Source organism: Coturnix japonica, chromosome 1 (genome assembly GCF_001577835.2).
Source record: "Coturnix japonica isolate 7356 chromosome 1, Coturnix japonica 2.1, whole genome shotgun sequence".
Classification (NCBI taxonomy): Eukaryota; Metazoa; Chordata; class Aves; order Galliformes; family Phasianidae; genus Coturnix; species Coturnix japonica.
The window spans coordinates 106,665,668-106,693,574 of record NC_029516.1 but is presented as its reverse complement, the minus strand read 5'-3'; the positions used below and the strand labels follow the sequence as shown (position 1 = coordinate 106,693,574).

At 38.5% G+C, this 27,907-nt stretch overlaps 1 protein-coding gene and 1 long non-coding RNA gene across 3 annotated transcripts in view; one reads left to right on the top strand and one right to left on the bottom strand.

Annotated features, from left to right (window-relative positions):
* LOC107324956 lies at window positions 1-27,800 on the top strand. The gene is made up of 3 exons (XR_001559588.2): window positions 1-14,081; window positions 21,944-22,176; window positions 25,864-27,800. It is a non-coding gene; the product is annotated as an uncharacterized LOC107324956 (long non-coding RNA).
* The window catches only part of MBTPS2 (membrane bound transcription factor peptidase, site 2), a 30,201-nt gene continuing 20,521 nt past the window's right edge, over window positions 18,228-27,907 (bottom strand). Inside the window, exons 9-12 of one of the 2 annotated variants that reach the window (XR_001559587.2) lie at window positions 26,023-26,218; window positions 25,827-25,891; window positions 20,527-20,602; window positions 19,309-19,328 (exon numbers count right to left, since the gene is read on the bottom strand). Coding sequence is in view for 1 of the 2 variants with exons in the window: in XM_015885401.2 (XP_015740887.1) it covers window positions 19,106-19,328; window positions 20,527-20,602; window positions 26,023-26,218 (495 nt within the window). In the remaining variant the exon portion in view is untranslated. Of the gene's footprint in view, window positions 19,329-20,526; window positions 20,603-25,826; window positions 25,892-26,022; window positions 26,219-27,907 lie in introns of both variants that reach the window. The other variant, XM_015885401.2, reaches the window with a different exon arrangement.

Here is a 27,907-nt window from a genome sequence, read left to right as displayed (position 1 = left end):
AGGAAAGAAAGAAAGAAAGGAAGAAAGGAGAGCAAGATTTTTGACAGCTTTTATTCCTTTAAAAACTGTGTAAATAAGGGGCAAACATGCATAGGTTGGTAATTTGTAACCCAAGCTTTGCATAACATGGAGGAAGTACTATTCTTTCTGATCAAAATGTTTATAAGGAAGGAAGTCCTGCACAGAGAAGAATGGATGACAAATTGATTAAAATAGGAATTATTAGTTCATCCACAGTTAGCATAAAGAGGTGGTAAAAATGCATGAAAACAAAAGTAGTGTAAGAAAAACAAACAGTGGAAAAGATTTTCCACCTGCAACAGAGACCAGTAATACTTGGTTTACCTTATACATGTGCTATGAAATACTGTTTCTTGTAAAGTTGTTCTCTTTTCCGAGCGATGATCCCTCAATGTACAGTCTGAGAAGTGCTGGTAAATAATAATTTACCAGTGGTCTTTTTTGTCTTTTGTGTGTTATGTTCTGGACTCCTTATTTTTAAGGCTGTTGCCATCAAAGCCAAAGACATTTTTATTACTGACTTCAGAGGAGACAGAATTTTAGTCTTTGCCTGGTGCCCTACAGACAGGACTAGATCTAGTTCTGTTACTTGGCCATTTGACATTCTAGGCAGAAGTAATGTGTAACTGCATTTAATTTAAAACAGGGAGAATGCTCAAGTACATGTTGATAAACCGTACTGGCTGCAATTATATCACACACACATAGTAGTAACTCTGTGAGGGATGTTAGTATATGTTCACTTGATGAAGTTTCTGTTGTTAGCAGAAACTTTACCATCTTGCCTGTCACACTTTTGTTTGCAAGTGCAGTGCTAATTCCAAGTAAAAAGGATGGACTCTTCCTTAAGAGGATCTCCAGGCTAAATAAAGCTGCCAGTCTGAAAGGCTGAAGTGGTGATTCAGGGAGGCTGTTCCACATTAGGCTCTCCTGTGAGCTTGGTCAATTAGTTCGTCATTGCAGAGATTTTCAGATGTCTACAGTGCTGTTGGATCTGGTTGCCTCAATGGCCTTAGCAGTCAGCAGAGCCATTTTTAAGATGCAATTCATCTCACCCTACTGAAGATCACTAAAACGATCAAATGGTGCTTTGCTTCTCCCCATTGATTCTGAACAGTTCAGATGAATGCCTGTCTGGCATTCCACATCCTGTCTGTGCTCTTCACAGATTAAATTGATTTCCTTCTATCCAGAGATGCTCTTAACATGAAGTCAGCATTGCAATGTGAGGGGCTACAGCAATGATTGCTCTTCAAAAGTTTTCTCCTTAGCAGAAAGTTTTGCACAAACTTCTTCATTCATTTTATAAGAAACAGCTTATGCTTAGGAAAAAGAGATGACTTTTCCAAGGGGAAAACAATATGGCAAGATAACAGTGATTCACTCAGCAGGCCATGATCTGTCTGTTGGCTGCTACACCATATCTGCATTTATTAAAGGCATCACAGTAAGAAGCTGGAAGGACTTTGTGGTTACTCACAGGCAGGTCCTCTAAGGCGTTGCCAGGTAGCATCTAATTATAAATGGGTTTTTAAATGCAATGTAATTAAATCAAAAGATAGCGTCAGCAATATGATCGAAAGTGAATGATCTGTATCTCACCTAAATAGTTTCACAATTAGAGTTACAATGAATAGACCACGTTTGGAGGAACAGAAATGTACTTAATCTTCCGAAACGTACGTTACAAGATACTAAACCTATTGATAAGGAAAAAGATTAATGTAGAATGTCTTTTTTAGTCTGATATCAGAACTTCATCCGAACCCCATAAAGCAATAGTTTGCACTAACCACAGAAAAATGACTTTTGGAATTAACATAAAAACATTCAGCTTAAAGCAGCCTGTTGCCTTCAATAGCAGAAAACTTACATGGCCTTGCTAACTGAAAGCTGTCAAATGCCACGTAGTTGATTGCAGAGTTTAGACCCCACTGTTGCTAGCTCAGACATTGAATAAAATGTCTCAGTTGACAGAGAATGATCCTGTCTTCTGATTAGAGCAGTACGCTGAGTCAGGAGATCAATGCTTAATTGTTCAACGGCTACAGATTATTCTACCTTGGATGAGTAAGTGTCTGTCTGAAACGTGGTAGAAACTTCTTCCATCCCCTACCAATCTGTGAACCCATGAGGACACAAACTAGTTCAGCTGTGAATTTTTAAAAACACAAATTCAACAGCTAATTATAAAATTCATTTGGGATGATTGTATTCGATAGTCCACCTGAATTTTCCTTAACGCTTCTTTATTATTTGCCTTTACTGTACCTGAACAATTCCTTAGACTTTCTTTATTATATTCTCCTGTCAGCCACTAGCTTAAAAAATCTTTTTTTTTTTTTTTTTTTTTTTTTAGCTCTTTTTCGTTACCCTGACAAGTTGATTTTGAACTGATAGAACATCTGATGAATACAGAATGGCATGTGTTGTTAAGGATTAACAAGTTTGCTTTGAGGTTTTTACTGCTACGCTTATATAATGAATACCGTGCCAGGGATGTTAACCTGGAAAACAAGAAAATCAGAAAATTAACCAGATTGGAATACTTGTTACACAAAGTTCACATAGAACATATTTCAGCTATTTTTTTTCTCCATGACCAGGTGATTTTCTTAGAATATCTGGTTTGGAAACGTCTTAATTTGACAATAGGCTGCTTTTATGACCTGAAGCATATGGCGAGTATCAGAAATAAATGAGTTTGTTGTGGCTCCTGTGCTTCCCATGTTTTGTTGGAATCGTTACCGTGCTGGGTTTCAGCTGTAAGACAAAAAGAATGTTCTTGGTTCACACCTGTGGGGTATTAGAAATTGTGGTTACTTTTGTCTTCTGATCGAAGCAGAGATACAGCAGCATTGAGTTTGCACTCAGATGAATTCAAGCAGCAAGCTGCTCTGTTCTGCATGCTCATTTTTTCCTTACTTTGTTTTCTGTCTTTCCCAGTTTTCAGGAACTATGTCTGTCACAGTCTAAAATACAAAGTCTCACTGCGCCCAGGTTTGTGTCTCGCAAGTCCACACTATGACAGAAGACACTGATTTAAAAACACACCCGTGAAGGCTGAAATGAAACTTCTGAATCCTATTTCCTTCTCAATTCCTTTTTTAAAGCATATGCTTTTGTGTTTCCCTTTATTGCATACTCAGACTAACATGGACCCACAATACAATAAACAGTCTTGAACTGCCAGCCTTTAACTTTTACTGTTTGCTTAGGAAGTGTTTGAGAGCAAATCTGAAAAAGCATTTTTTTTTAATTTAATTTAATTTTATTTTTTTTACCAAATGAACGATGAATAAGATTTTGCAATAAAACTAGCTCAGGAAAAGACAAGATGCATCCTCTTTGCAATAGCCATCCTTGACTATGTCAAGCAAAGCCATAAAACTTAGCTCTGGCCGAAATATTATACAGGCTTATTGTAACAAAATTATGCAGTTGCCTGACTCCATTCTTTCAGAAATCTTTTCCACAGATTTCAGCACTCCCTGACATCATTATGTCATGGCACTCAGAGCTGCTGACAGGAGGAGCCCGGGGCTTTCCTGGATGATGTTCCCAATTGTCCGTGTGTTGTGGGCAGCTGAGTGCCGCCAGACCTCCCCTGGTGCAGCCCTGCTGGAGGGCAGCAGCAGCTCACTGCAATGACTCCCCACACGTTTCCCAGCGTTGGCACAATTCAGCTTCATTAAAAGACCTGATTCTAAGAGGGAAGAGCTTATCTGGGAATACTGGGAAAACTGGGAATGATTGGGTCAGAACACCTTGTGCCTGTAAGATCTGCGGAGGCATTCTCTGCAGTGGATGGTTTAAACTACTGACCTCTTGGCAACAAAGCTGTTTTACTAATGAATGAGTTGTATCCTTCTTTCTCATTCATGGCTAATGCCACACTAACATTACACTTTAAAAAGTTTATATGTGTTTTCAGCAAACCAAAGTGGTATTTTTTGATGATAAAGGAACCCTCGTTTTCTCTTTGCATGCAGTATTTCTACTCAAATTATACCTTGTCAGTAGCATTAGCTTTAGGCAAACTTCTAGTAGTGAACCTCCTTTCTTCCTTTGTAATACTCAGTGGAGCCTGACTTTACAGGACTGGTTTCTGGAAATAAATGTCATTGCTTGCATTGTTTGCAGACTCTTTCTATTCATAAAAGACACCTCAAATATGGCATATTTCATTGCTTGGATTATATGCAGTTTGTTTTAATGGTGACCCCAACGCCATTTACAGTATATCCTTCTGTAGAGTGAAACTGCTCCATGCTCTATTTACAAGTTCTTCCGGAGTTAAATGGCTTGTAAATGCTCCTGTCCATAAAAGAAAGTGTCCCTTCTTCAAAGGTAATAGAGAGATGTGCACATATATTTGCAAACCAGTATCTGAGCTGTTCTATCTGTCCTGAAAACCAGCTGAATCAATGAAATTTTCCCTCTTCAGCTGGCTCGCAGTCAAGCCCACAGTCACGTTCCCTGTGTGCCTTGAATGTTTAATCAGTAAACACTGCAGGGAAATATTTAACTGCAAACACAAATCTATCATCATGAGCATGCCATAAACACACAGGGAAATTCCTATTTAATTTTCTAAAATTGCTTGCTTACAGGATTAAGTATGTGGGATTAAACTGACTTTAAAAAATGTAAACTGAGAGGCAATAAGATGCACAGATTCTGTTTTGGCCCCGTGCTGCTCCTGTAGGGTTTGCAAAGATGCTATCATGCAGCATTTCAGTCATGGCAGGAATGAACTGGAAATGGCTTGAGATGAGGTGGTGGGTAGGGAAAAGGTTGCCATAAAACCTCAGGTTGTATTTCAAGATGCTTGAAATAGCATCTGCTAGAAACAAGTCACACAACTGTGGTGCACATCGAAGCTAGAGAGGTAAAAAGACAAAACAAGACGAGGTGCCTCTGCATGGAGGAAAGCAGTGGAAATCTATCTGACCTTTCTTTGACCCTGTAATCTTTGCCATTTCTGCTCTGAATATGTTATGTTCTCAGGTCCATTCTCAATTCTTTCTTCTGCATGATCATCATTTAATATCTTCACTGACTGGAGATCTCCTTATTTACTGCTCTGATGGTTATTTCCCCTCTGCCAGCCTGTCTTTTCATTTGCCATCCTTCTGTCTGTATCTCTGATACCTAATTCCCCCTAATATCTTTCATTCATCTTAACATCTTGAACTGCTATTTAGAAATCAGTGGAGCTTTCTTGGTCTTATCATTCAAACTCTGCAGTCATTTGCTAACCTTTTCTGTTTGTTCTCAGATCTTTCTGCTTTTCTTCTTTTCCCAGGCCATAACTCATGCAGTTTGATGCCAGCCATTTACGTCCTCTTCTCCCGCTATTCCCTTTTCATTCCAGTGATTTCTTATTTCTTTGCTGTTTGCAACCTCTTTTTCTTGCTTGCCTTTGCTCTTGCTGCCCTCTTGGCAGGGTCAGTTTTTGAAATGCAGTTTGGCTTTGGGCTGACAGAGATCATATTTAAGGGCTAACGTCTCTTTTCTGGAAACCAATCTTTCCAGTGCACACCACTCTCGAACCATCCTCATTTAAGGACCTGGAAGTCAAGCTCTCCAAACTGAGTTACAACCTCACACTGGAAGAGAGCATTTCCTCCTATTGTTGAAATAAAGGCAATAAAAGGTGTTGGCAAAATATTATTGCTCCAGTTTTACAGAGTCTGAGTTGAAAGTTTAACTCAGATATTGTAAAACTTTGATTTCTTCATGGTAGAAATATTCTACTGCATGGACTGTCACCTCACTGGCTCTTCTGGAAACCAAACCAGGCCTGGATGGGTGTGGAGATTTCCTCAGCATCTGTCATAGTTATTGTGCATCAAAATTAAGGTGCTGCTGGTTTTGATGGCTTTACTGTGAAGTGTGATTGACCAGGATGATCTGGTTTAAGAATAGTAAAATAGGCTGCTGCTATTTCAGCTCTCCTGCAAGCTAATGGTAACAATATGACCAGTACCCTTACTGGTAACCTCCTCCAGGTTTGCCAGCCTTTTTCCTTTCAGTGAGCAGTAAAGCCCAAACATTCACACTTACTTTCTGGTGTGCAGATTGGCTCTTTTTAAAGAACTTGGTATTATGTTGTGTCGCATTGAAAAAGTAAATCATTTTGAATAGGAATCCAGATTTAGTGGCCACTCTGGCTACATCCTTCTGTGGTGCGTATCAATGCTCATTCACTGCGAAAAAAAAGAACCCTCTTCTCTCTAAAGCAAACTACTTTTCACCATGAATCCATGCTTTACCCTAACTTCCCCAACGCCCTCGAGGGAGGAAAGCATTAAGCAAGGTATTGTATGTAGGCATATATACTGGTATATATAAGCAGCTTATAAACTTGAGCCAGAAGTGCAGCTGTACAAATAGATGCCACAGCTGGCCAACTGAATGCAATTAGGCCTGGACTTATAGTTCTATGAACAGTCCTTCTCAGTCATCTCCTCACAGTCACGTCTTTTAAAAAGACATAAAGAACAGAAAAGTTGACAAGCATTATTCCTAAAATCGAGAGTAAAACATACAGATGTTTTTTTCCTCCTTTCCTTCCTTCTTGACTGCGTGGAAATGAGTCGCTGAGAAATTCTCACTTTTTCAATTAAAATAAGAAGAATTTTTACTGACTAAAGAAGGCAGGTACAAGTGACTCTGTGAAGTGGTTCAGGATTTGTTAGTGAGATGATGAAATCAAGATAGAGACGTTGCTGGGTAAGGCAGAAGGTAAAAAGTTGTAAATTCAGTGTTAAACCTGTAGCAAATGTGGCTGTCGTAACCTGCTCTAGCAGGGATGATGGCTTCCAACCCTCGGCTATTATCTTTGTAGAAAGATGGAGATAAAGCTTGTGAACTATTTTAGTATGCAAAAGCCTATTTACAACCATGAAAGAGATGTATAATGGGAAGTGGATAGGCGCCACTTGATGTCACAGATATAACTGAGATCTCCCATCTTTAGGCATCTCTCCCCTGTGAGAACAGGCCAAGAGAGTGGGGCTGTTCAGCCTGAGAAGGGAAGGCTCCAGGGAGATCTGATAGCACCTTTCAGTATCTATAAAAGAAGGCTGTAAGAAAGGACAGTTCTTTAGCAGAGTCTTTTATGACAGGACAAGGGGAAATGGTTTCAATCTAAAGGAGGGAAGATATAGACTGAATGTAAGAGGTTTTTTTAGAATTGGTGTGGCACAGGTTGCCCAGATAGGTAATGGATGCCCTATCCCTGGATAGGGCCTATCCTCAAGGACAGGCTGGACAGGGCTCTGAGCACTCTGATGTAGCTGTAGGTGTCCCTGTTCATTGCAGGGGAGTTGGACCAGATGGTCTTTAAAAGTCTATTCCAACTCAAACAATTCTGTGATTCTATGATTCCGTGTTTCAGTGGTTTTAATGACACGTGCATATGTAGAAAGTACAGATTTTATTACTAGACTACAATACTTGGGCCGTGTCTATACCACACTGGGAGGGAAGCACTTCCATGCGAGCGCTCCTCAGCTGGCATCTCTTTACTGGCTATGGAGGGAGGAGATGGCTATCCAAATGACTAAAGTGAGTTACTCAGGCCAGGTGTGAATGAGTCCCTAAATTCCTCTCCTCCGAGCACCCTGTCCAGTAGACCTAGAGCCCTGAAGACTTGTTACAGTCCAACGCAGAGAAAACTGTGATTCCATTTGATTGCTACATCCTCATCCTTCAAGACTGAGTAACTTTTCAAGATGTGCTTTGAAGAACAGGCCACTGTCGTAAAGCACATAGATGAGGGTCATTACAAAACTAATTAATTATAGCAAGAGAAAATAATTGATTCAATCTGTAGATTAAAGAAACTGGGAAGAAAAATCTTTCCCACTGACCTCAGTGTAGCCAGATTGTGTCTGTGGTGAGCATGTATAGATGGAGTCCTTTTTATTTTCAAATTGATAACAGCCTTACTACTCATGCATTATCTGGCTGTATATTCATGTGGAACATCATAGTAAAGGCTTACTTCACAGGTTTGTGTATTTTTAATTCAGACCTATGAGCCAGGTATATCTGTCTGACTGCAGTGTCAGACTTCAGAGCACGACATCCCAAAACCTGGGATGTGCCAGCAGAAATTCCTAGTTTCAGATGTCTGACTGCTTAGTTTTTTAGGCTGTTCTTAAGACAGATGACTTTCTTTTCAACTGGAGAACAGCAAGCTTTTATCAGCACTGAGCTTGCTACAGTTTATTATCACTGATACATCAAGGTCAGGCATTTAGAACAGCTGAAGAGGAGAGGGCTGATCTCAAAGCTCCTTTGTCCATAAGTTTCCATGTCCAAAACTACACCCTTTCTAAGCTAGTAAGGGAGTCACGGTTTTTTAGACAGAGAGAAGGTATTTCACAAATATTGGAGAAAAGCAGAATAGCCATTTGAATATTAAAACACTTCTGCTCTCTAGAATAATAGTAACCATTTCCCTGATGTTTAAAACCGACAATATCCCTTTATCCTTCCTCTCCAACAAGCTCATTCTCATGTGGTCTATACCTTTCTGCAGAGGAAGCATCCCACCCACACTGTTGCGTAATATTAACAGTAATGGCCGTGGATAGCATGGTTAAAAAGCAAACAACCACCAAGAACCATGCAGAATTTACAACATTCCTGAAGACAGCTCTGTCCTGTAGATTATAGCGAGGCCAAGCCCATGGCTTTGAAAACATCATTATATGAACAGTCAGAACAGTGGGTCACTGCGTAGATTTTGGACTGTATCCAGAATGTTTTCCACCTGCTGTAACCCATTCCCACCTGCGCACAGAGCAGATGTAACTGCTCTGTATTTCATAGGATGCTTTTGCACTGAACAGCTCAGTTGAGCCAACAGGGAAAGAGATTTAGCAAGCCTTTAGTACCACAGCATGTGAGGGATCTCTGTAGGCTGTTTCCTCTGGTAGGGACACCCAGAGCAGGTACCCAGGACCATGACCACGTGGCTTTCAGGTATCTCCTAGAAGGTGATTCCACAAGCTGCCCATCACCCTCACATTAAAGACATGCTTCCCACTTCATCCCCAGGCATGCCGGGCGTGTGTAGAGGCAGGGTTGAAGAGTTCTGGAGACCCGATAGCCTCAGGGCAAGAACAATCCCAGCTGTAGGGCCTGCTAAGTTTCACTGTTAGGTTTTCAGTCCCTTCTGCTTGATGGCCACACAGGGAACATGTAGCACAGTGGCCTGCCCAGCTGGATGGTCTCAAATCATCGGCCCCCATATAGCTGCTCAAGCACTTCTCTTCACTGCAAGCTCTTATTTATGGACCTGACAAAACCACTTCCATTTCCATCCCTGCAGCTACAGCCCATGTATTTCACAGCCCATGTATTTCTCAGGCCACTAGCAATCATTTTTATCTAAGCGGATAATAATTCAGGCTAGCAGAAGTTAACCAAATGCTTATCAAATTAGCATCTGTGTGTACACACGGATCTGTGGCAGAAGAAAAAAGATTTCTTTTGCATTTCAAAGCATCCTTTTGATCTAGAGGAAGGCAGATTTTCAATCTACTTTCTTATGCATTTGTAATTAATAATAAAAGTTATTTTTTAATTATTATTATTACTTTTTTTAATCCTTATGGCCACTCATTTCTTGGATTCTTTCTGTTGTTTCACTGCACCATACAATGTTTGGTTTCCTGATTCTTTTATCAGTCAGCTGTGTTCCCTATCAGGCTTTTTCTCCCTATTCCTATGATGAGCTCAGGTCACCAAATCTGGACTCAGTCTGTCTGCATCCCTAATGTCTTCAGCTACACTGTACAGCTATAAAAGCTGTAATTTGCATTTGAATTGGTAGAGTACAGGGGAGGAACCAGAAGGATCCCAAATTGGCAAACAGTAATATTTCATGTTTAGTATCACTCTTAATATCACATTTTAAAATGGCACAGATTGATTTTTAATCCAGTCCATTTGCACATCCTAAAAGCAGTCCCTTTTTAAGTAACCCTGTGCTTTCTTCAGAACTGCCTGTGGTGTTTTCATGTCCCAGATAAGTAATAAAGAACAGTAAATAGTCTGTTGGTAAAAAACAGTGATAAGTACTGAGGAATATGTGCTTTGCAATGCGTGCTTATAATCTAACTTTGCTGATCATGCAGCGATGATAGAGATACAGGTGGTTCGGCCTCATTTATGCTAGTTATTCAAATAGCTGCAGGAGTGAAAATAAAGCCAAGGGGCTAAACATCGTAAAAGTGGATTAACTTAGTAATTGCACCTGTGAGGTCAACTCGTGCAGGAGAAGGAATGAAAAAACAGGAGAAGAGTTCCAACCTCAGAGCCAGGCTTCTGAAAGAGTGACCAGGTGCAATCCATACACAGCAAGCAGGTACAGTACAGGCTTTCATCAGTCTCTCTGGCCCTACTGCATGGCATGTAGCTGCCAGCGATGGAAATCCATCAGTGCTATCTGCAACTTGGCTATAGAAACGCTTAATATCACACTCTCTTTGCAAGGTATGCATGCTTTTTCTGATGTAAAAACACCATAAATGAACAAACCACCTCTCTCTGCAACACTCCTTCCCTGATTTTATCCCATTTCTAACTGAATCTCTACTTCTTTGATCCTTCAAGGGAGAAGAAACCATGCACAGTGCTGTGGCTGTTGGCCTGGATAGTCACGCTCCCCCAGGGCAGCCTTGTCGCTACCTGGTCTCTGTCACCCTCTGTAGATTTGTGCATGTCTGCTACTCCATGGTTGGAGAGATAGGATATTTTCTTTATAAAATAAAGTGTCCTATTTCTTGCCGTACTCATTTTTTGCTGCTTCCAGGGCTAAGGTCCAGAGCAGAACAATGTATGTCTTCTGTTCCCATAAACCCTATGAATAGCATTACTGTGCAAAACCAGAAAACCTTGGACATATTTTTATGTCAAAGAAAAGTCGCTCAGTAAGCCCCATTTTCCAATTTAATTAAGAGCCAAAAAGGAAATGATCAGTCGGGCTTGTTTTCTTGCCCACATGTAAGCATCTGGCGTGACATGAAATGCCCTCAGGTAGCCCTCCAAGTATCCAGCTGCTGGTCCAGAATGTCTTTGATCTCCTATAGGGCCCCATCTGCCAGCTCCACGCATAGGTCTTAGAAGCACTAAGACCTAAACCAACAGAAGACAAATGGAGACAAGTGGGGAATGAGTAACAAAACTTGAACCTTGTTCAGAGTCAAATTACTAACCTAAGAACACCTTAGGATATCTCAGACCACACTAGATGTCTGCGTGGGTAACTGCATCAAACGCAAAAGGCTCAGAGGAATTTACATTTTAAAAAATATCAGGTAGTATTTTAATAGAGATCTCATAATGCTGTGAAGGGACAAAGATACGGGTATGTTCCCAGTGCAACAATAAGTAAAAAGGATAATAAATGAGAAAAAATAAAGAGAGAGAGTTAGTTTCTGGTTTTCATTTAAATGATTCCTTTTGAGGGAAATGAAACAAGATGTGCAACCATGTGTTTCCAAGACGGTCAGAAGTGGCGGTTAAACACTATTGAGCCACTGCTACGTTTGAAAGAGACTTAAAAAAAAGGTAGATGCCAAAAAAAATAACTAGAGACTCTGAAAATGAGATGCAGAATTGGTGAGAGCATTGAGTAGAATCTCAACGAAACTGCAGCCCTAAAAGTATCAGAGTAAACACCAGACCCACATCTGTATGAGGCTAAAGAGAGAGAAGGGAGGGAAAGAGTAGAAGCCTGAGTTGCTCTGTTGTTTATATTTCATGAATATTATTTTCTCCCAGCTTACCACTATAAAATTATAATCAAACCTTAAATTGCATTTTATTGGGTAGTTTAAGTGCTCATGAAAATCTTGGATAAAATTTCATAGAATGGCTTAGGCTGGAAGGGACCTTAAAGACCATCCAGTTTCAACCCCCCACATTTAGCATGTCTAGGAATGCTTCTGCTTGCTAAAAAGGACTATATTAAGCTAACAGTGAGATACACTGATAGAGTATCCCTTTCTAAATGTTATCCTCAAACTATATTAGTGATTAAGGCATCATTCCTTGTGATGCCATGAATCAATTGCTGACTTTATTCAAGTCTACAGAACACATAATAACACAGTCAGACAACACTTTCAAAATCAAGTGAAAAAATTATAGGGCCACAGATGCTTAAATGCTGAAGAAAAAAGAAAATAAACTGCTGACCCAAAACTTTAACATCAGTAAGAAAAAAAAATAAAAAAATGCCACCTCCTCATGCAAGAATTGAGAAAATTGCACACAAACCTATCTGGGAAATCCTCCCAATGTGTCCGTGATCTGTGCTCTGTGCCTCAGAGTAATCTGTTACCTGGGAACAAAGCTGTGCTTGCTGAAACAGCTCTGCTGCTACAAAGTAACAACCTGTCCTACAAGCAGCAAAGGAAAATTCAGTTCTCAGTACAAATAACCTGGCTATCTATCTCTATACAGGTTTGCTTAAGACAAAGAAAGATAAAGCTTCATCTCCAAATAAGGCTGAACAGTCAGGTGATGCCATGCTAGCACAGCCCCAGACTGCATCTGGATACCAAGGGGAACCTGGTGAGAATGGCCAGGATATATATGCCGTGCTCTGCACTGGTTTGTACATACAAATCAAAGGTTATGACACATGGCATCATCTTAATGTCTCTCAAAAAGCTGAGATTTAAATTCCTCACATAAGACTGGCTTTAACACTCAGAGAAGGGGTTCCGCTTACCTCAATGATGGCATCCCATGTCCAATATTCCACTATAATGCAAGCTAATGGATCCCACAATGCAAGAAGAGAAGAATTACACAGGAGGAAGCCAAGGTTGTGCTCCTATAAGGTGGTCATTGTGTACCTCGGGCACATTAAAGTTAGCTTTGCACAGGAGCAGCACACAGGTGTCTCTCTGGATGCACTTCTATTATCACAGTAATAGTTGGGTTTATATACTGGTAAATAAGAGAAATTGGCAGTATAATTAATTTTTGGAGGTGGTTGAGTACAAAGAAGAGTAGTGGGAAGCTTTTTAGTACACAGACAGCAAATACAGATTACATTACATAGGAGCATGAGAATGTGGGAGAGAATATAGCTGCCGTAAACACAGAATTCAGTCATTTTACCTTATTTTTTAAAAACAGATTTAAGCACATTAACAATCAGACAATGAATTTCTTTGCAGGATACATTTATCACACACAGAAAACAATACTTATTGTTTGGTTGATTAAACAGAGCAAGAAAAAAACGCAACAAAAAACACAATGCATTATTCAAAGTTCTACATACTATTTGTTAACTGACATTTTCAGAACCAAGCTTTTTTTTTGTTGTTGTTTTTCTTTTTAAAAGTGATCATGAACAATGCATAGTGGGAACAAAGGGTCTAGAAATCTAACATTCCACAGCTGTGAGTCAGCATGAGAAATAAGGCTACGCAGAGGAAAAAACATCAGTGGGTTTCAAAACAATACATATTCCATTGATAGACTTCAGATAAGAGCATACAAAATCTAAAACCAAAGTGATGAATGGAAAGGAGGAATTAAAAACATTAACACACAACTTGAAAAGGAAGAAACCACATTTCTCTTGTGATGGCTTGGAAATAGCTTTTAAACTCTGGAACTAATGGTCAGTGAAGGTCAATTGCAGCAAAACACACTCTGGATGAACATCTATAGGTGAGAAATATCCATGACCATTTTACTCAGCTGAAACTACCGCATCTACTCATTCAGAGCACACTTACCAATGGAACAAAGTATATAGAAAGAAGTTGGAGCACTGCTTATTAAACAATTCAACAAAGGGCTGCATGCTCTGAAATGTTATTTACAAGTTGTTTTGTAGTTTGTCTGGTTGGTTGGTTTTGTTTTTTTCCATGTTTCATGCCAATGCAAAGGCAATGAATGGAATTGCAGTGTTTTATCCTGTTCTTTCTTCTTACTCTTGCACATTAGGTCCACTGCTTGGTGGCAGACCCTACTACAGTGCTTTCCAGATGCTTCATTAATACATACCACAGGTAACTCGGCCCCATTAGGTAACAAATCTGGATGTAGTGTTACATGCATTTCAGGATAAAAGGGTATTAAATAACTGCTAATACAAATCTTACCTGAGTTAGATTTAGCTTCCTTACTCACTAAGCGAGACAGGACTATCTCTGGGAATTAATCTGAATGCAAGCGTGTGGAATGCATTTTTTCCAAATAAATATGCATTTCTAGAGTTAGAATAACAAGTCTTTAAAACAAATGCAGCTTAGGCTACATAAACATTTATAGCTCTTCTTCATCTGTCACAAATGATATCCAAATACAAACTCATATCTTTCAGATACAAGATAAATCATTAAAAAAAAAAACCAAACCAAACCAAACCACCACCTAGAAACAACTACTCGCTATATAGCATCATCCTATAAAATGCATAGGAAACTAATGGCAAACCTGGACTGGTGATACTTTGAACTAAACAAAAATATAACCTCTAGCATGGTAATCAAGAAACCTGGGACACTCTGATGCCATGGGAAGGTCTACCCATAACACATTTCTTCTGTATACTCCGCACAGCCTCATTCATACCAGTTATCATTCAGAATAGCACAAACAGCAGCAGTGAGAGAGTGATAGATTCTAAAGTTGACCTGTTTTAACCACTTTGGAAATCCTTGTTAACTGCACCTTTGTCTGAGGTTTCTCAGAATGCAGGAAATGTGTTTTGAACATCAGCTGAATCAAACTCTAACAGCTGTGGTTACATTATGTCCATCACATGTCTTTTAATGAGAAATCTCTACAGATAGTTACAGGAGAAGAGCACAGATCCAGTTTTAAAATCCAGAAAAAGTCAGGGAATCCATAAAGAGAAAGAAAAATGCCTGCATTGCAGAATATGGAGGATAGCTCTGTTACCTCTAAATAAGGAGCAATACGGACTATGGCTCTATATGTATTTACTATATGTATTTATGTATATAAGCACATAGACAACAAGTCAGAACAACTACTAAAAAATGTAATTGTAGATACAGTTTGCTGTTTCATTGTAATAAAAAAAATGAGTTAACACATTTTCCACTCCAGATCATTACTTTGGACTGAATAACCTATAAGTTTGTCTGCAATTTCCCTAGCAAAGTTTGATTTAACTTTAACAAGAAAACAAGCAAGCTGGTCTTAGTTTCCAAAGCTAGCAGTGAACGTGTAACATCCTACGTTCTGAGAAGTTACCCGTTATCATTGGCACACCATGCATTATCAGACCATGCTATGGAAGTCCTTGCTGATATTAAAATTCTCTTAAAAAAAAAAAAAAAAAAAAAAAAAAAAAAAAAGAATAAATCAGAACAATAATTGATTACAATTATAGAATTCTGACCATTTTCAAGTAAAAACTATGTACAACACTTCCCAACGTTGACATTATCCATCTGATACAGATTTCAAAAAGGATCGTATATACATAAATGGTAGCATTCATCCAATCATTAAGAGTTTTCTGTTTTACACTTGAGAAAATAACCCCTAAAATGATGTTGATATATTCTTTATTAAAGAATAAGCTCTACTCTGGGAGGCTAATTATGAGAAGAGAAAAAGATTTCATTTTAAAGAAAGATTGCTTTTCAATTTTTACAAAAATATAAGTAGAAGAAACATTGCAAATAACCCAGAGTAAAAGGCATCACACAAAACATGATGTGCCCTTCTGTGTTCTCCCTTGCTAAGCAAGCAAAGAAAACAGTAAAAACAAAACAAAACCAACCCTCCCAATAATTGTATGTAAGTAAAAAAGGGCACTTGCTTTACAGAATGCGATCCGCAAAGTAGGATTATAGGATAATAAAATGGATCCACTAAACAACTTTTTCTTCAGAAAGCAGTCCACATTAGCTATTACCTTTTTCCATGGTAAACCTATGGTATGTGCTGGGTCACTGAAGTGATCCCAGTTTCCTTAAAACTTTGATTCAAAGTACCTGCACCTACCTAAATCAAACCCTACCCAGTAGAACGGAAAAATGGACCCATGAATTATTTTTAAACCCATACATCACTTACCTCTACCACTGAGGTTATCCAGAACCTTAACGGTATTCTAGCCTGTCTCTTTTGGTAAAGCTATGAGCAACAGGTCTTCTCTACCCTCATTTTGTAAAGCACAGATTAAAATTCTTCTTAGTGCAAGTTTGGTTTTCAGAGATCATAAAAAGTAAAAGGTCATTTTGTTTGTTAACTCATGCTTTGGTAGCACATTAGATGACCAGGAACATTTTGCTAGCATCCATATAGTAGATGCAATGTATGTATTACTTAAAAACAAGTTCTCTTCCATCTCCAGGAGGAGTTACTATGCTAAACAGATCATCCTCAGCAGCTGGAGTCAGCATGAATATATAAATTAGCAAACTTGAAATGGTTTTCACTGGATGTTTTTGAAATCACCACAGATGCATTTGTTATTCCTCTAGGAATTAAGACAGCACTGCAACTCTGATAAATAAACTGCATCTTTTTTGAAAAGTTAATATCCTGTCTTATTAAATTGTATTAGAGTGCAAATTCATTTTTGTGCACTATCGATTGGACAGGAAACAGAGACAGTGGAAACTAGCATGGTGCTTGAAAAGAAGAGCTCAGATTAGTAAGCAGCTACTTAGGTGAATGAACAGTCTTGTAGAGCATCACTTCAGAGCCAGCCTCTGTAAGAACCGGGCTGCTCCTGTCACTGTGGCTCATGGAAAGAAGGAAGAAAGGCACATCAGAAACTGCTACTCAATCTTCTGCAAGTTACTGAAAGTGACAATGAGCTAGGCTTTTCTGCATGGCTCCTGAAGAAGCCAGTTGGCAGTTTCTAATAGTTTTGTTTTCCTTTCCTGCACTTGATGACTTCTGAAGCCCCTAAGAGGACCAACTCATGCTGAATTGGCTGAAGGATTTATTCTGATTCCTAGGCAAAAACAACTGAAGATCAGAGGCACAGGCCTGCTGTCCCACAGAGGTAAACTCAGGAGACCCAGCTGATGTGAAGGCTACTTTGCAAAAATACCGCATCAGTAGGCAAATGTTAATATCAGAGTTATGAATCCATGCAGCAGCACCAGGAATAGGGCTCAACCCTGCTGTTAAAATTACCCTTATAGCTCTAGCACCAAGATAATCTGTGTTAGCTGATCGTGAATTTAGTCTGGGGAAAAGGAGGCTGAGGGGAGACCTTATTGCTCTCTTCCAGTATCTGAAAGGTGCTTATAGTGAGAATGGGGCAAGTCTCTTCTCACTGGTGACAGGACGAGGGGAAATGGCCTCAAGTTGCACCAAGGTAAGTTTAGGTTGGACATTAGTAAACACTTCTTTACAGAAAGGGTAGTTAAACACTGGCATAGGCTCCCCAGGGAGGTGGTTGAGTCCCTGGATGTGTTTAAGAGCTGTTTGGATGTGGTGCTCAGAGAGATGATTTAGCAGAGGGTTGTTAGAGTTAGGGTACTATGGTTAGGCTGCAGTTGGACTTGATGATCTTGAGGTCTTTTCCAACCTGAGTAATTCTATGATTCTATGAATGCTTCACAACTCCCTGCAGGCCAGTACCCATTAGCTTAGCTTTCACTTAAGTTCATGAATGGAAAGGCCATCTCGTTAAAGGAACTTTGGGCTGCAGAAGCTCCTATTGGGAGCACTATATGGGAAAGAAGCTGCAGATTATTTTTCAAAACTTCTATATCTCAAATATGTAGGCTTCCAAACCAGAGCAACATCATTTGAAATATCAGCCTGTATTGAGACAAGCGTCTCAATAAACCTGATTTATATAAAATAGGAGGACACAATAGTCAGTGTACAATCCTACTGAGGTACAAAACATTACAGACTCAAAGGGCTTCAGAATACATCAGACATACTTGACTCAGCAAAACAGTTTCCTCTTCTACTTCTCATTTAAAAACAAATATATGGTCCATATTGACTCCAGAAAGCAAAACGAAATGTTAGAATACTTAAAATTCAGAATCATGTTCTTCCTCTAAACAATCCTGATCCCAAAGCAGCTTGAACAACACTTCAGTTACAGCAAAGGAAAGCAACCCGTTGAAGGACAAAGAAATATCAGTGAGTTACCAGGCATACAACATGCACAGCAACAGAAGATGAACACTATTAAAACAAGATTTCACTTTTAACTGTAGGCAGCATTATTTTCTCAGTAAAAGGACACAAATATTGTCACTTAACAGTAACGTTGCACAGCATTCTATAGCACTGAAACACTAAATTTCAGTTAATGTCTAGCTATTGTTGACAAATATTGCCTTTACAAAATCTTCAGCTGTGCAGAGTAATATGCAACCAAAAGCATAAGAAACACAGACATATGAGTTTTGTTATCCTTCCACATACCTTATGTCCAACAGACATTGGCACTTCCCATCTACGTCCTGAGGACAACATGCTTCCAGTCGATTTTGGCCAGCTGTAAAGGAAAGATACTAACCTATATGGTCTCTCTCTCATTAACACACGGCAATCATTTACTTAGTTTTACACCATCTTGAGACGAAGACTTCAGGGCTTCTGAGAGTCCCATTTGGTAGACCACCAGATTACAAAGCGAAGCAGACATTCAAGATAACACTGACTGAAAAATGATCAAAGCCCACATTTTTTTTTTCTTTTTTTCTTTTTTGACATTATTCAAATTATAAAATAAGATCTATGTGCTTTCTCTTTCCACTTTACAAATGTCTGAGGCCAAATAATTCCCTTATTCTGAGATTTAAGTCAACAAATCAGGCTGTGAAGTTTTACAATGGAAATTGTCTAAAATTAATACAGAGCTTAAAAAGTACATTAGAAGCTTCTTTCTCTTACTCTTCCCAAGACCACAGACACAACACTGTACAGGTTTAAGTTACATCAGGAGCCTCTAGTGATTGCTCTTTCAGTGTCATTGCAAGGGAATTATTTCAGTCTGAGTACTGAACAAGTTTTAAAAGGCATTGGATTCATTGTGTCCGTGTAATACAAGAACTGAAGAACATCCAGTGTCCTATCGTGCTGTAACCATCCAAAGTCCCAGTGCAACATTGGCAGCCAAAAGTGTACTCCCAGCAAGCAAAATTAAAAAGCCAACAAGCTCTCTGTTTTGTTTTTCTACAATCAAGGAGCTAAGAGTTGCTTCCAGGAAAGAATTTAATATCCACTGGCCATCCAAAGCGAAGCAGGGAACAGCATTGATAACTGCCAGTGCTCCTGAGAGTGAAATTAAGTATCTGTTTGAAATTAGTTAAGGTTCATTAATAAAATTCAAGAAAATGTAAAGCCAAAACTAACAAAAAACACATATTTTTAAATTCTAGTGTACAAGGAGAAACATTAAGTTGCCATTCTATTTTGTGGCAATTATATAAGGACAATGAGTTTTACACCATAACATAATGGCTCAGAATACTGCCCTTATCAGTTAATGTGACCTTAAGTGAAAAACAAGTGTTAGGTTTGGATGCTTTAACAATCTGCCCTTTCCACAAATAGGATAGGAGTGGGAGATGGCAGAGCCATGCTTAATACTGCCCATCTTCCTCCCTTGCTTTGTGTGGTTTTGGAGCAAGGTTATGGATCTGACGTTATGCCTGAGGTAAGAAGGTATTATAAAGCTATGATCTAAGTATGAAATAACGATTAGGAATATTTTCCAAAGCACTCCCTTACTGAAGTAAGTAAATGGCTAAAATGTGATTGAAAATCTGGCCTCCCTCCTACTTAACTTTTAGCCAGAAAAGCTGAGTGAATTTCTGTGCATGCAAGTGCATGTGAGAATGAAGCAAGGGTAGATAATTTCTATGGTTGGTAAAGCTTGCTAAGGCTAAGCGTTCTTAGGTTAGCTGTATTCAAGCCCATTAGCCTTTATTTGTGTGTAAATACAATCTCATTCATTAATAAGCATGTTTAAATGTACTGTCACCCTGCTTTTTAAACAGGACAAGTTTTCTGCTGAAGATTTAAAAAAAAAAATACAAACACAAAACACCACCGTCATCAAGAGTGAAAATAAACAACTATACTCTATTACTTAGTTCAACATGATGGCTCACAAAAGGTTTTAATAAAGCTCTGACACAGCAAAGCTAGCAATAACATTTGTCCTGCCATAAATTCAGGATTACTTTGACTTTCCTGTCAGAACTGCTAAAAATCACTGTCAAGAGACTGTAAAGGAAAAAAAGAAAAGAGAATAGCTGACCAAGAATATCCTGCTAAGCACAAGGAAGTAAGGAAGTGGGAGATTGCATTTGGGGCTTGGCATGTGGACAATGATCAATGCAGGGATGGGATAAATATGTCAAAACTCCACAGAAATGTTTCAGGGCATCCTGTCTAAAATGATATCCAACTGAAATTTTGCTGGCTCACCAAATTCTAAACAGTTCCCTTCTTGTCTTTAAAGAACAAACATACTTCAAAGGATACTTGCAAAATGTTTCTATCACCACTGGCAGATCGATGCTTAGAAAGTTATGTCGTGGTACGAAACTGCTGAGACTTACTGAAACAAAAATATAAAGATAGAAAAAAAAAATAAATAAATAAAAATGAAATCAAAGCCATTCCAGAAATTTAATATTGTGAATTCTAGATTACAGTTTCACTAAGGAATCAAATTTAAAATGACATTTCTTCCAGCATAAATAACCAATCTAAATATGGTTTTGCTTGTTTTGGTTTGGTTTTAGAAGACACAGTGCACCCATTAATTCTCTCTTCAATATCCTAACATAGTAAAGTCACTCCACAAAATACATTTAGCATTATTATAGTAAAAGTAGATCTAAAACATGTATTTTTCAGAGACAAGAGGACATCTGTACTCATAAAGACCATATGGTGTAATTTAAGCCCCTTTCAAAAACAACAACAAAAAACGTAAAAGGAGATTAAAGTCACCAGGAATTTTCAACATATGCAGCCCACATATATACATTCCTACTGTGGGTGCACATGTGCACTTTCTTTCAAAACCCCCAACTATTTTTCTTGCAGAAGATTCTCATGTTCTGCAGTTCAACTTATGTTGCATGGAACAAACAGGGAGAACAGATCCAAAGTTGTTCTGAGAAATCGAAGGCTGGGAAATGATGCACAGGTACATTACACTTCTTAACACCAGTTAGCCAGTACCGAAACAGTCTCCTGTCTTCAAATGATACCTTAAGTGATTCCAAGGTGTAACTAAGTGCACCATAAAAACCTGAGTGTAAGGCTCAGCATCCTTCATAAAAAGTAACTGGAAGACTGTAGGGCCAAGATCCACATGATCTTGAAACACTCTTTTGGTACTGCAACTTCTTTAAAGGTGTAAATGAAGTTTCAGCTGACTGCAGATCAAATGTATATGAGAGACTTTCTCCTCAAAGAAAACAGAGGTAGCTTGACGTCTTCCAGAGTGCACCCTGCTTGTACAAGGATGCTCCATGTGGGTCTTCTCAAAAGTAATCCTGACAGTCTTTCAAATTAAACAGCTGTCTGTGTCTGTCAGCCTCAAGGACTGTCTGAAAGTCTTACTTCTTTAACAGCTGAAAGAGAGACTCCTTTCCTACCATAAAGCTCCACTCCTAGCACAGTGAAGTTATCCCTAGAGCAAAAAAAGTTCAGATAAATTAAACTCATCCTAAGAATGAGCTTCCACAGTCAATGAAAGTGTTACTCTGTCCTAAAGTACAACTTTGCACACAGAGTTGAGGCAAAGCAGTGCCCTGAGTTTTCCTTACCAATGTGGGCTAAAATTATCACCATAAGAAATACTGTCTCCACAGAGATAAGAAAGAGCTCAAAGAGCAGATTTGAGTCATGTAACCAGTCATGTAACCACGCTTTCTTCTCTTAATAGCGCCCTTCTGATGAGCCAGAAGGGCTAACGAGTACAACAAAGAAGCACACTGTGGGATGGAGAGACCCTATATAACAGCAAGAGATCCCCAAAACAGAGTGTTTTTGGTGTGTCGTCAACAAACAGAGAACTTCCCAATACAATCACTCTCACCTGGACCAAGATGGTTTGAAAATCATGTTCAGAATTACCTTTGCTGAAGAAAGACCTTGGATTAGGGGATCTGAGAGCAGGTAAGTCTGTTGGACTACTTAGCGAAGAATATGCACAAAAAAATCCTGGACATCATTCAGCTCAGAAAAACAGAGGCATCCAAGTTGAGTGATATCCAAGGCAAACAATTCATTAAGCTGAAGGCTGGTATCAGAAGATCGGATCAGATCTCTTGTTCATGAGCCAAAATGCAATATATTCAAAGGTTTCAAAAGACACACACTGCAACATACTGTATTTGTAAAACCTGACTGCCTCTTGACAAACACCTAATGGTCTCACCATCTTGAACCTGAAACTGTGCCTACATTCAGGATGGTTCACTGATCTCCTTCCCTTCTTGATTCAACAAACTGCTTGTTGTCTCTAAGAGCTCCTAGACATGGATCAAAACTACAAACTTTGCTGCTGATGCTCTCTCTCCGAAACACTAAGAAACTTTTCAGTAAGTTGCTCAAGTGAGCTCTAGGCACTGTAATATGATGTAAGGGATGTAGTGAATCAAATCTAATGGTAGGAGACAAATCTTTCCTTTAAGGGAAACTAAAAAAATTATAGAAATTACAGAAATTCTCTAGGCTTGTCTTCAAAAAGCACTGCTGGAAAGAGGAGAACAATAGCAAAGCTGGCTGAGCAAGAAGTCATTGCTTTCCTCACCTGGACTGAACAACTCTTTGACCTGGAATTAGATTTCCTTTGTTGGCTAATGCTAGTTGGTGTCGGCAAGTAATGAGAAGAATGTATAGAGGACATAATTTTAATTAGAAGGGTTTGGACAGTGATTGAAGGTATCAACAATGGTTGATCAAAGATTTTTTTTTAAATCTCCTTATGGAGAAAATAACATGCTACAGCATGAGGTATTTCTGCATGGCGTCCATACAAACAATGCACACAGCCCTTCGCGTTAGGGTAGAAAGCAAAGAAATATCATCCTTGACAATAAGAGGAAACAAGTGTTAAAAGACACTTGTGAAATCAAACTCCGCCAGACAGATTACGGCAGTTGTTGTCTCCAAAACCCACCAAAGCTAGAAAGTGGCTTTTTTGGGAAGGCTTGTATAAAGCAGAAGTAGGTGAGTGGTCCTGTTTTGGAGAAGCTATCTTGAAGGTTAGTTCCACATTCTTTTCATGAAGGAAACCTCACAGTCTGTTGATTCCTATTCTGATGAGCGATGCAGATACAGTAACATTCCCTCAAGCAGTGTGAATTCCAAATGGGAATGTTAGCCTCCAGATTTTGCCCACACAACAAGAGACAGAAGGAAGCCAAGATTTTGCAATGCTAGAAATGACATGAAGGAATAAAAGAACCCCACACATTCAAAATAAAGAATATTACAAAGCTGAATGTCAGTAATGACAGGGGATCCTCCACTTCAACCTTACATATCATCATCTGTCTAACAGGAGAACCTCTAGAGTATAATACGCCTGCAGTTCGAAAAGGCTGAAAGTCATGAGTTATATCACACAAATTAAACCCACAGTATAAATCTGAATTAGATAACATTAGACATTTTTTACAGAGAGAATGCCAATTAAATCAATGTGTCCACCCTAATCATTTTTTCCCCCAGTTTCTGCCAAACCTCCTGCAGTACAACTTCATTTAGGAGTGACTGTTAGCAGTTCTTGTATATTAGAAACAAGAGCTATGTAAAGATGTTAATCCGCATTATTAACAACATTTTAATGCAATATTTTACTTTGGAGAAAGTGAAAAATTTGGCTGGATAGCCTATTTCTTGTAAGTAGCTAATAAGGATATACATTTTTATAAATGTTGGATCCTGAAGCTGGCTTCAAATGAAAGCACAAGATAATTACCGCTTCTCAATAAATCAGGACTATCATGAAAGCAATGCAAGCCTAAACAAAAATCAATACACACACATAATCTTAAAATATTTTTCAAACATAACTTTAGTGGCATTACTAGAAAAAGCAAAAGTAAAGTACAAGTCTGTGCTACTCTGATATTTGGTTGTATGTTAAATGTAGCATTACTGTAGAAAGCAATGTTTCTGGCAAGCAAGAAGATAATACTAAAAGTAAGGAATATCCACCGTAATGTCTTTCTATTTCAAAATTGTAACAGTAGAGAAAGAAAGTATTTGTCCTCTGTAACCATAAAAAAAAAACACCCAGAAATCAATATCAAACAAACATACCATATTGTAATCATCAAATCTAAGAAATAAAAAAAAAAAAAAAAAAGAAAAAGAAAACAAAAAATGGCTTGGCCCTAAGCCAATATTGTGAAAAGTAAACCCGAAATATTTAGATGTTGTTTCACTGGAATGGATGTAAATCTGTGATGGTACAGTAGACACCCAGATGCCCAGATCAGGATCCTTTAGCTGTGGTATTTTTCCAAGTTTGTAATAAAGTCACTGTTTAGCTTTCAAATTAACACATTTGATACGTAATTCCAAGCATATAGAAAATCATTTTAAAATTCTATTTCTGTAAATACACTGTAACTTCTTAAAGAAGAACTGCCTCTCTGAATGAATTCAATTACACTGTTTTCCTCTTTGAAAAAATAACAGGTCTGAGTGCTTAGCAGAACTTAATAGGAAACACTGACTAAAATTCCATTGCTCCAACATGTTGGAAGAGAACAATATGTACTCTGACAATTGATATTGTTAAGCTAGAGAGTTGAGAAAGGGAATTTAATTATCAAACACTATTCTTAGAAATTATGATTGCATATGGAATAGATGTCATCAAATACTGTGTGTTGGAGTCACACAGCTGAACAATGCTTTTCTTCCTAAGTGACAAGAGGGCAGAAATAACAAGTCGAGATCATATTTTGTGCTTACATGAGGGCATAGTGCATACAAATAGAAGTCAATTAATTTTTCAAGGAGTATCAAAATAATACCTGCACAGAAAGATAAAAACTAGCAGATTAACTAAAGATATGTTTACGCAAGAACACTAATATGTTTACACAACCTGATTTCATCACTTTTTCTAAAGCTCTTTTGTATCACATTCTAATGCTTATTCAGAAAAGCATAAATGCCTCTCTAAGGAGGTACTTCAAGATGCCTGAAGCAAAACCTCTCCCCATGGGCCTGTTTGTGAGGAACAGACAAGTTCTTTAAAGGAAAGAAAAGTACGTTGAATACTTAATACTTTTTAAAGTATTTAAGTATCTGAAGCTTACATTCAACCTGCCACTCAGTCTACTAAGTGAGCATGTATATCAGCCTGTTCACTCTTCCCATTCTTGCTCCAATGGTAGAACTATGTTTTCCTTGTATACATGGCAGAAGGATACAAGCTTGTCTAAGGGAGACCCACAATCCATTTCAAAACAAGGAACTGCTATAGCTATTTAATTTAGGACACTAAGAAAAATATTGGGAAAAAGCCATGTTTTGATTGCACTTGCAGCTTAGTAGTCACGGGAATCTGACACAGATACTTGAATACTGGGTGCGATTTAGGCAATCACACTAACGTTCCAAGCAAAGTGTTGGAGCAAGATGCCCTGGAGATTTCACAATACTTCATTTTGTGAATTTTATGTGTTAGCAAAATGCAGGTGACTGGTTCCCATGACTAAACTCAATTAGATCTTCAACAGTAATAGCTCTTGCATACTTTTCTGAATAAATGACTATCTCATATCACATTTGTTTTCTATTACCTTCGTAACTCATTGCACTGTGCACATTTCATTTTAGGCCTGAGAAGTCCATGTCTCTCCACTGGCTGTAACAAGAAATGGATTCTGCATTAAACAAGTTGACTGACAAGTGCTCCAAGACCTCATCCTAGCAGCCAGGAAAAGTAAACCATATAAGAACTCTTCTTGTTAGATTGCTTTACTAAGTTACACAAACCTGTGTACTGAAGGTGCAGGGGGTGTCCTACAAACAGCATGTCCATATGGGGCGGATGTTTTACCCTGATTAGCCTCGTTTGATTCTCTAAAGAAGGAGTCACACAAAAGCTTGGAACAGAATCCTTCTGGCAGTCTGCATTGGTTCGACAAACTTTGCTGGCTTCAATAACTTTTCGCGCTGGCAGACAGGCGTACTGCAAAGGGCATATAAAACAACTGTCAAATTTTAAGGTGTTTTCCAACAGTAGTTTATATATTCCTTCCTCAATCAACAGAAAGGTCTCATTGATACGTTACCAGCCCACAAAGAGCCAGAATCTGAACAATTATTGTTTTGGCTTTTTTTTCTCCATATCCTACAGAACATCAACCTGTTACGTATTCAACCTGTCATTCCACTTTTGGTGAAGAGGATCTACATGCACCCAAATAAAAGCTGACATGCACAACAAAAATCAAGGCATCTGAACATAAGTAAGGGATTTCAAATGAACAAAGCCTGCATCAATGTACCTGTACTTACCTGTTTAAGAAGTTTCAGCATTCATTGATCTAAAAGCTTATTTGGCTGAACAAAATCTTATGTTCAGGAAAGCAGCAAACCACCTTACCCAAGCCACGTTGTTGCTAAGTGACCTTTTTTACTGGATGAACACAGCACCTGATGCAGTGCTATGTCTCTGGTCCTACCTATGTAATACTCATTCACTCCGCAGGCTGAAAGACCAGATCTTTCTTGCTCCCCACAGGCCAAACAGAGAACAGTAGAAAGGAACAGGAAATTGTTTTTTTCCCACATGTCTCTTGTAAAAGCTCCGTGGTAATTTTCCTTTTGTTCTTAAACACAAGCAAGGAAAGTTCTTCATCTATTGTTTGCCTTAGGAAAGAAAAAAGAGGATTTTCTTGCTTCTTAGCCTGGCAGTTACAATGCTATGTAGATGCATGTATGTCAGACACTCCCCATTAGCCTCAATACAAGCTCTTTCTTTTCTAATTAGGAGGAAGCAGCACATTTTCAAACACTGCTCTGTAGCACTGAAAATACTATTTAAAGTTATTTTGTAAAAACTCACGGCCATTCTAAGGACATTTGTAAGTCACGGGATTCTGGATGCTTATATTTTATTGCTGTTCCCAAGTGCCAGATATGAGGTTAAGAGCGTCAAAGCTCAGTAGAGCAATGATTTATCGAACACTGCTCAACTGCAGGATGTTACCAGCCACTACCATATTTCAAGTGAACTGTTGGTCCATGCTCAACTCTTAGTGGCTAAATACAACAAAAGGATACTGGAGTGGGAAGTTTACAATCAGAGAACCTGTAAATATATATAGCAGACATAAATATTTATCCCTACAGGTCAGAACAATAACAAATTGGCACCTGTAGAAAAGTTTACACAGTTTCTACTCTGCTTTTCCTTCTTGTAAAGAGAACTGTTAAAAATATTCTATCACTGTCAATATGGATCACGTATTTTAAGAAACATTTCCATACTTCGAAGACACTAAGGCAAAATACTACTGGGAAACTTATGATGTTTCCATAAGCTAAAGAAAATCAGTGCATTAAAAAAGGAATCAAATGGAGGCCTCAATGTTGAAAAAATTAATCTCCAGGATTTTGACTTGCATGGTTTTAGTTTTAACTGGTGAACAGCACTGCCAGCTTCACACAAAATTACAGAAAAGATAGCCTGGTGTTTCGTTTTGCCTGTAGTGTTTGCCACCTTTAAAGACTGAAGCTCCAAAATACAGAATTTAACTCTCTTCTCAGAAGTTGTTTTTTTTCTCACCAGTGTTCTGCATCAAATGGTGAAGATAAGGAAATTATCTTCCTGCCTAAATGAATGAGGAGTAAAATATCTTTTTTTTTTTTTTTT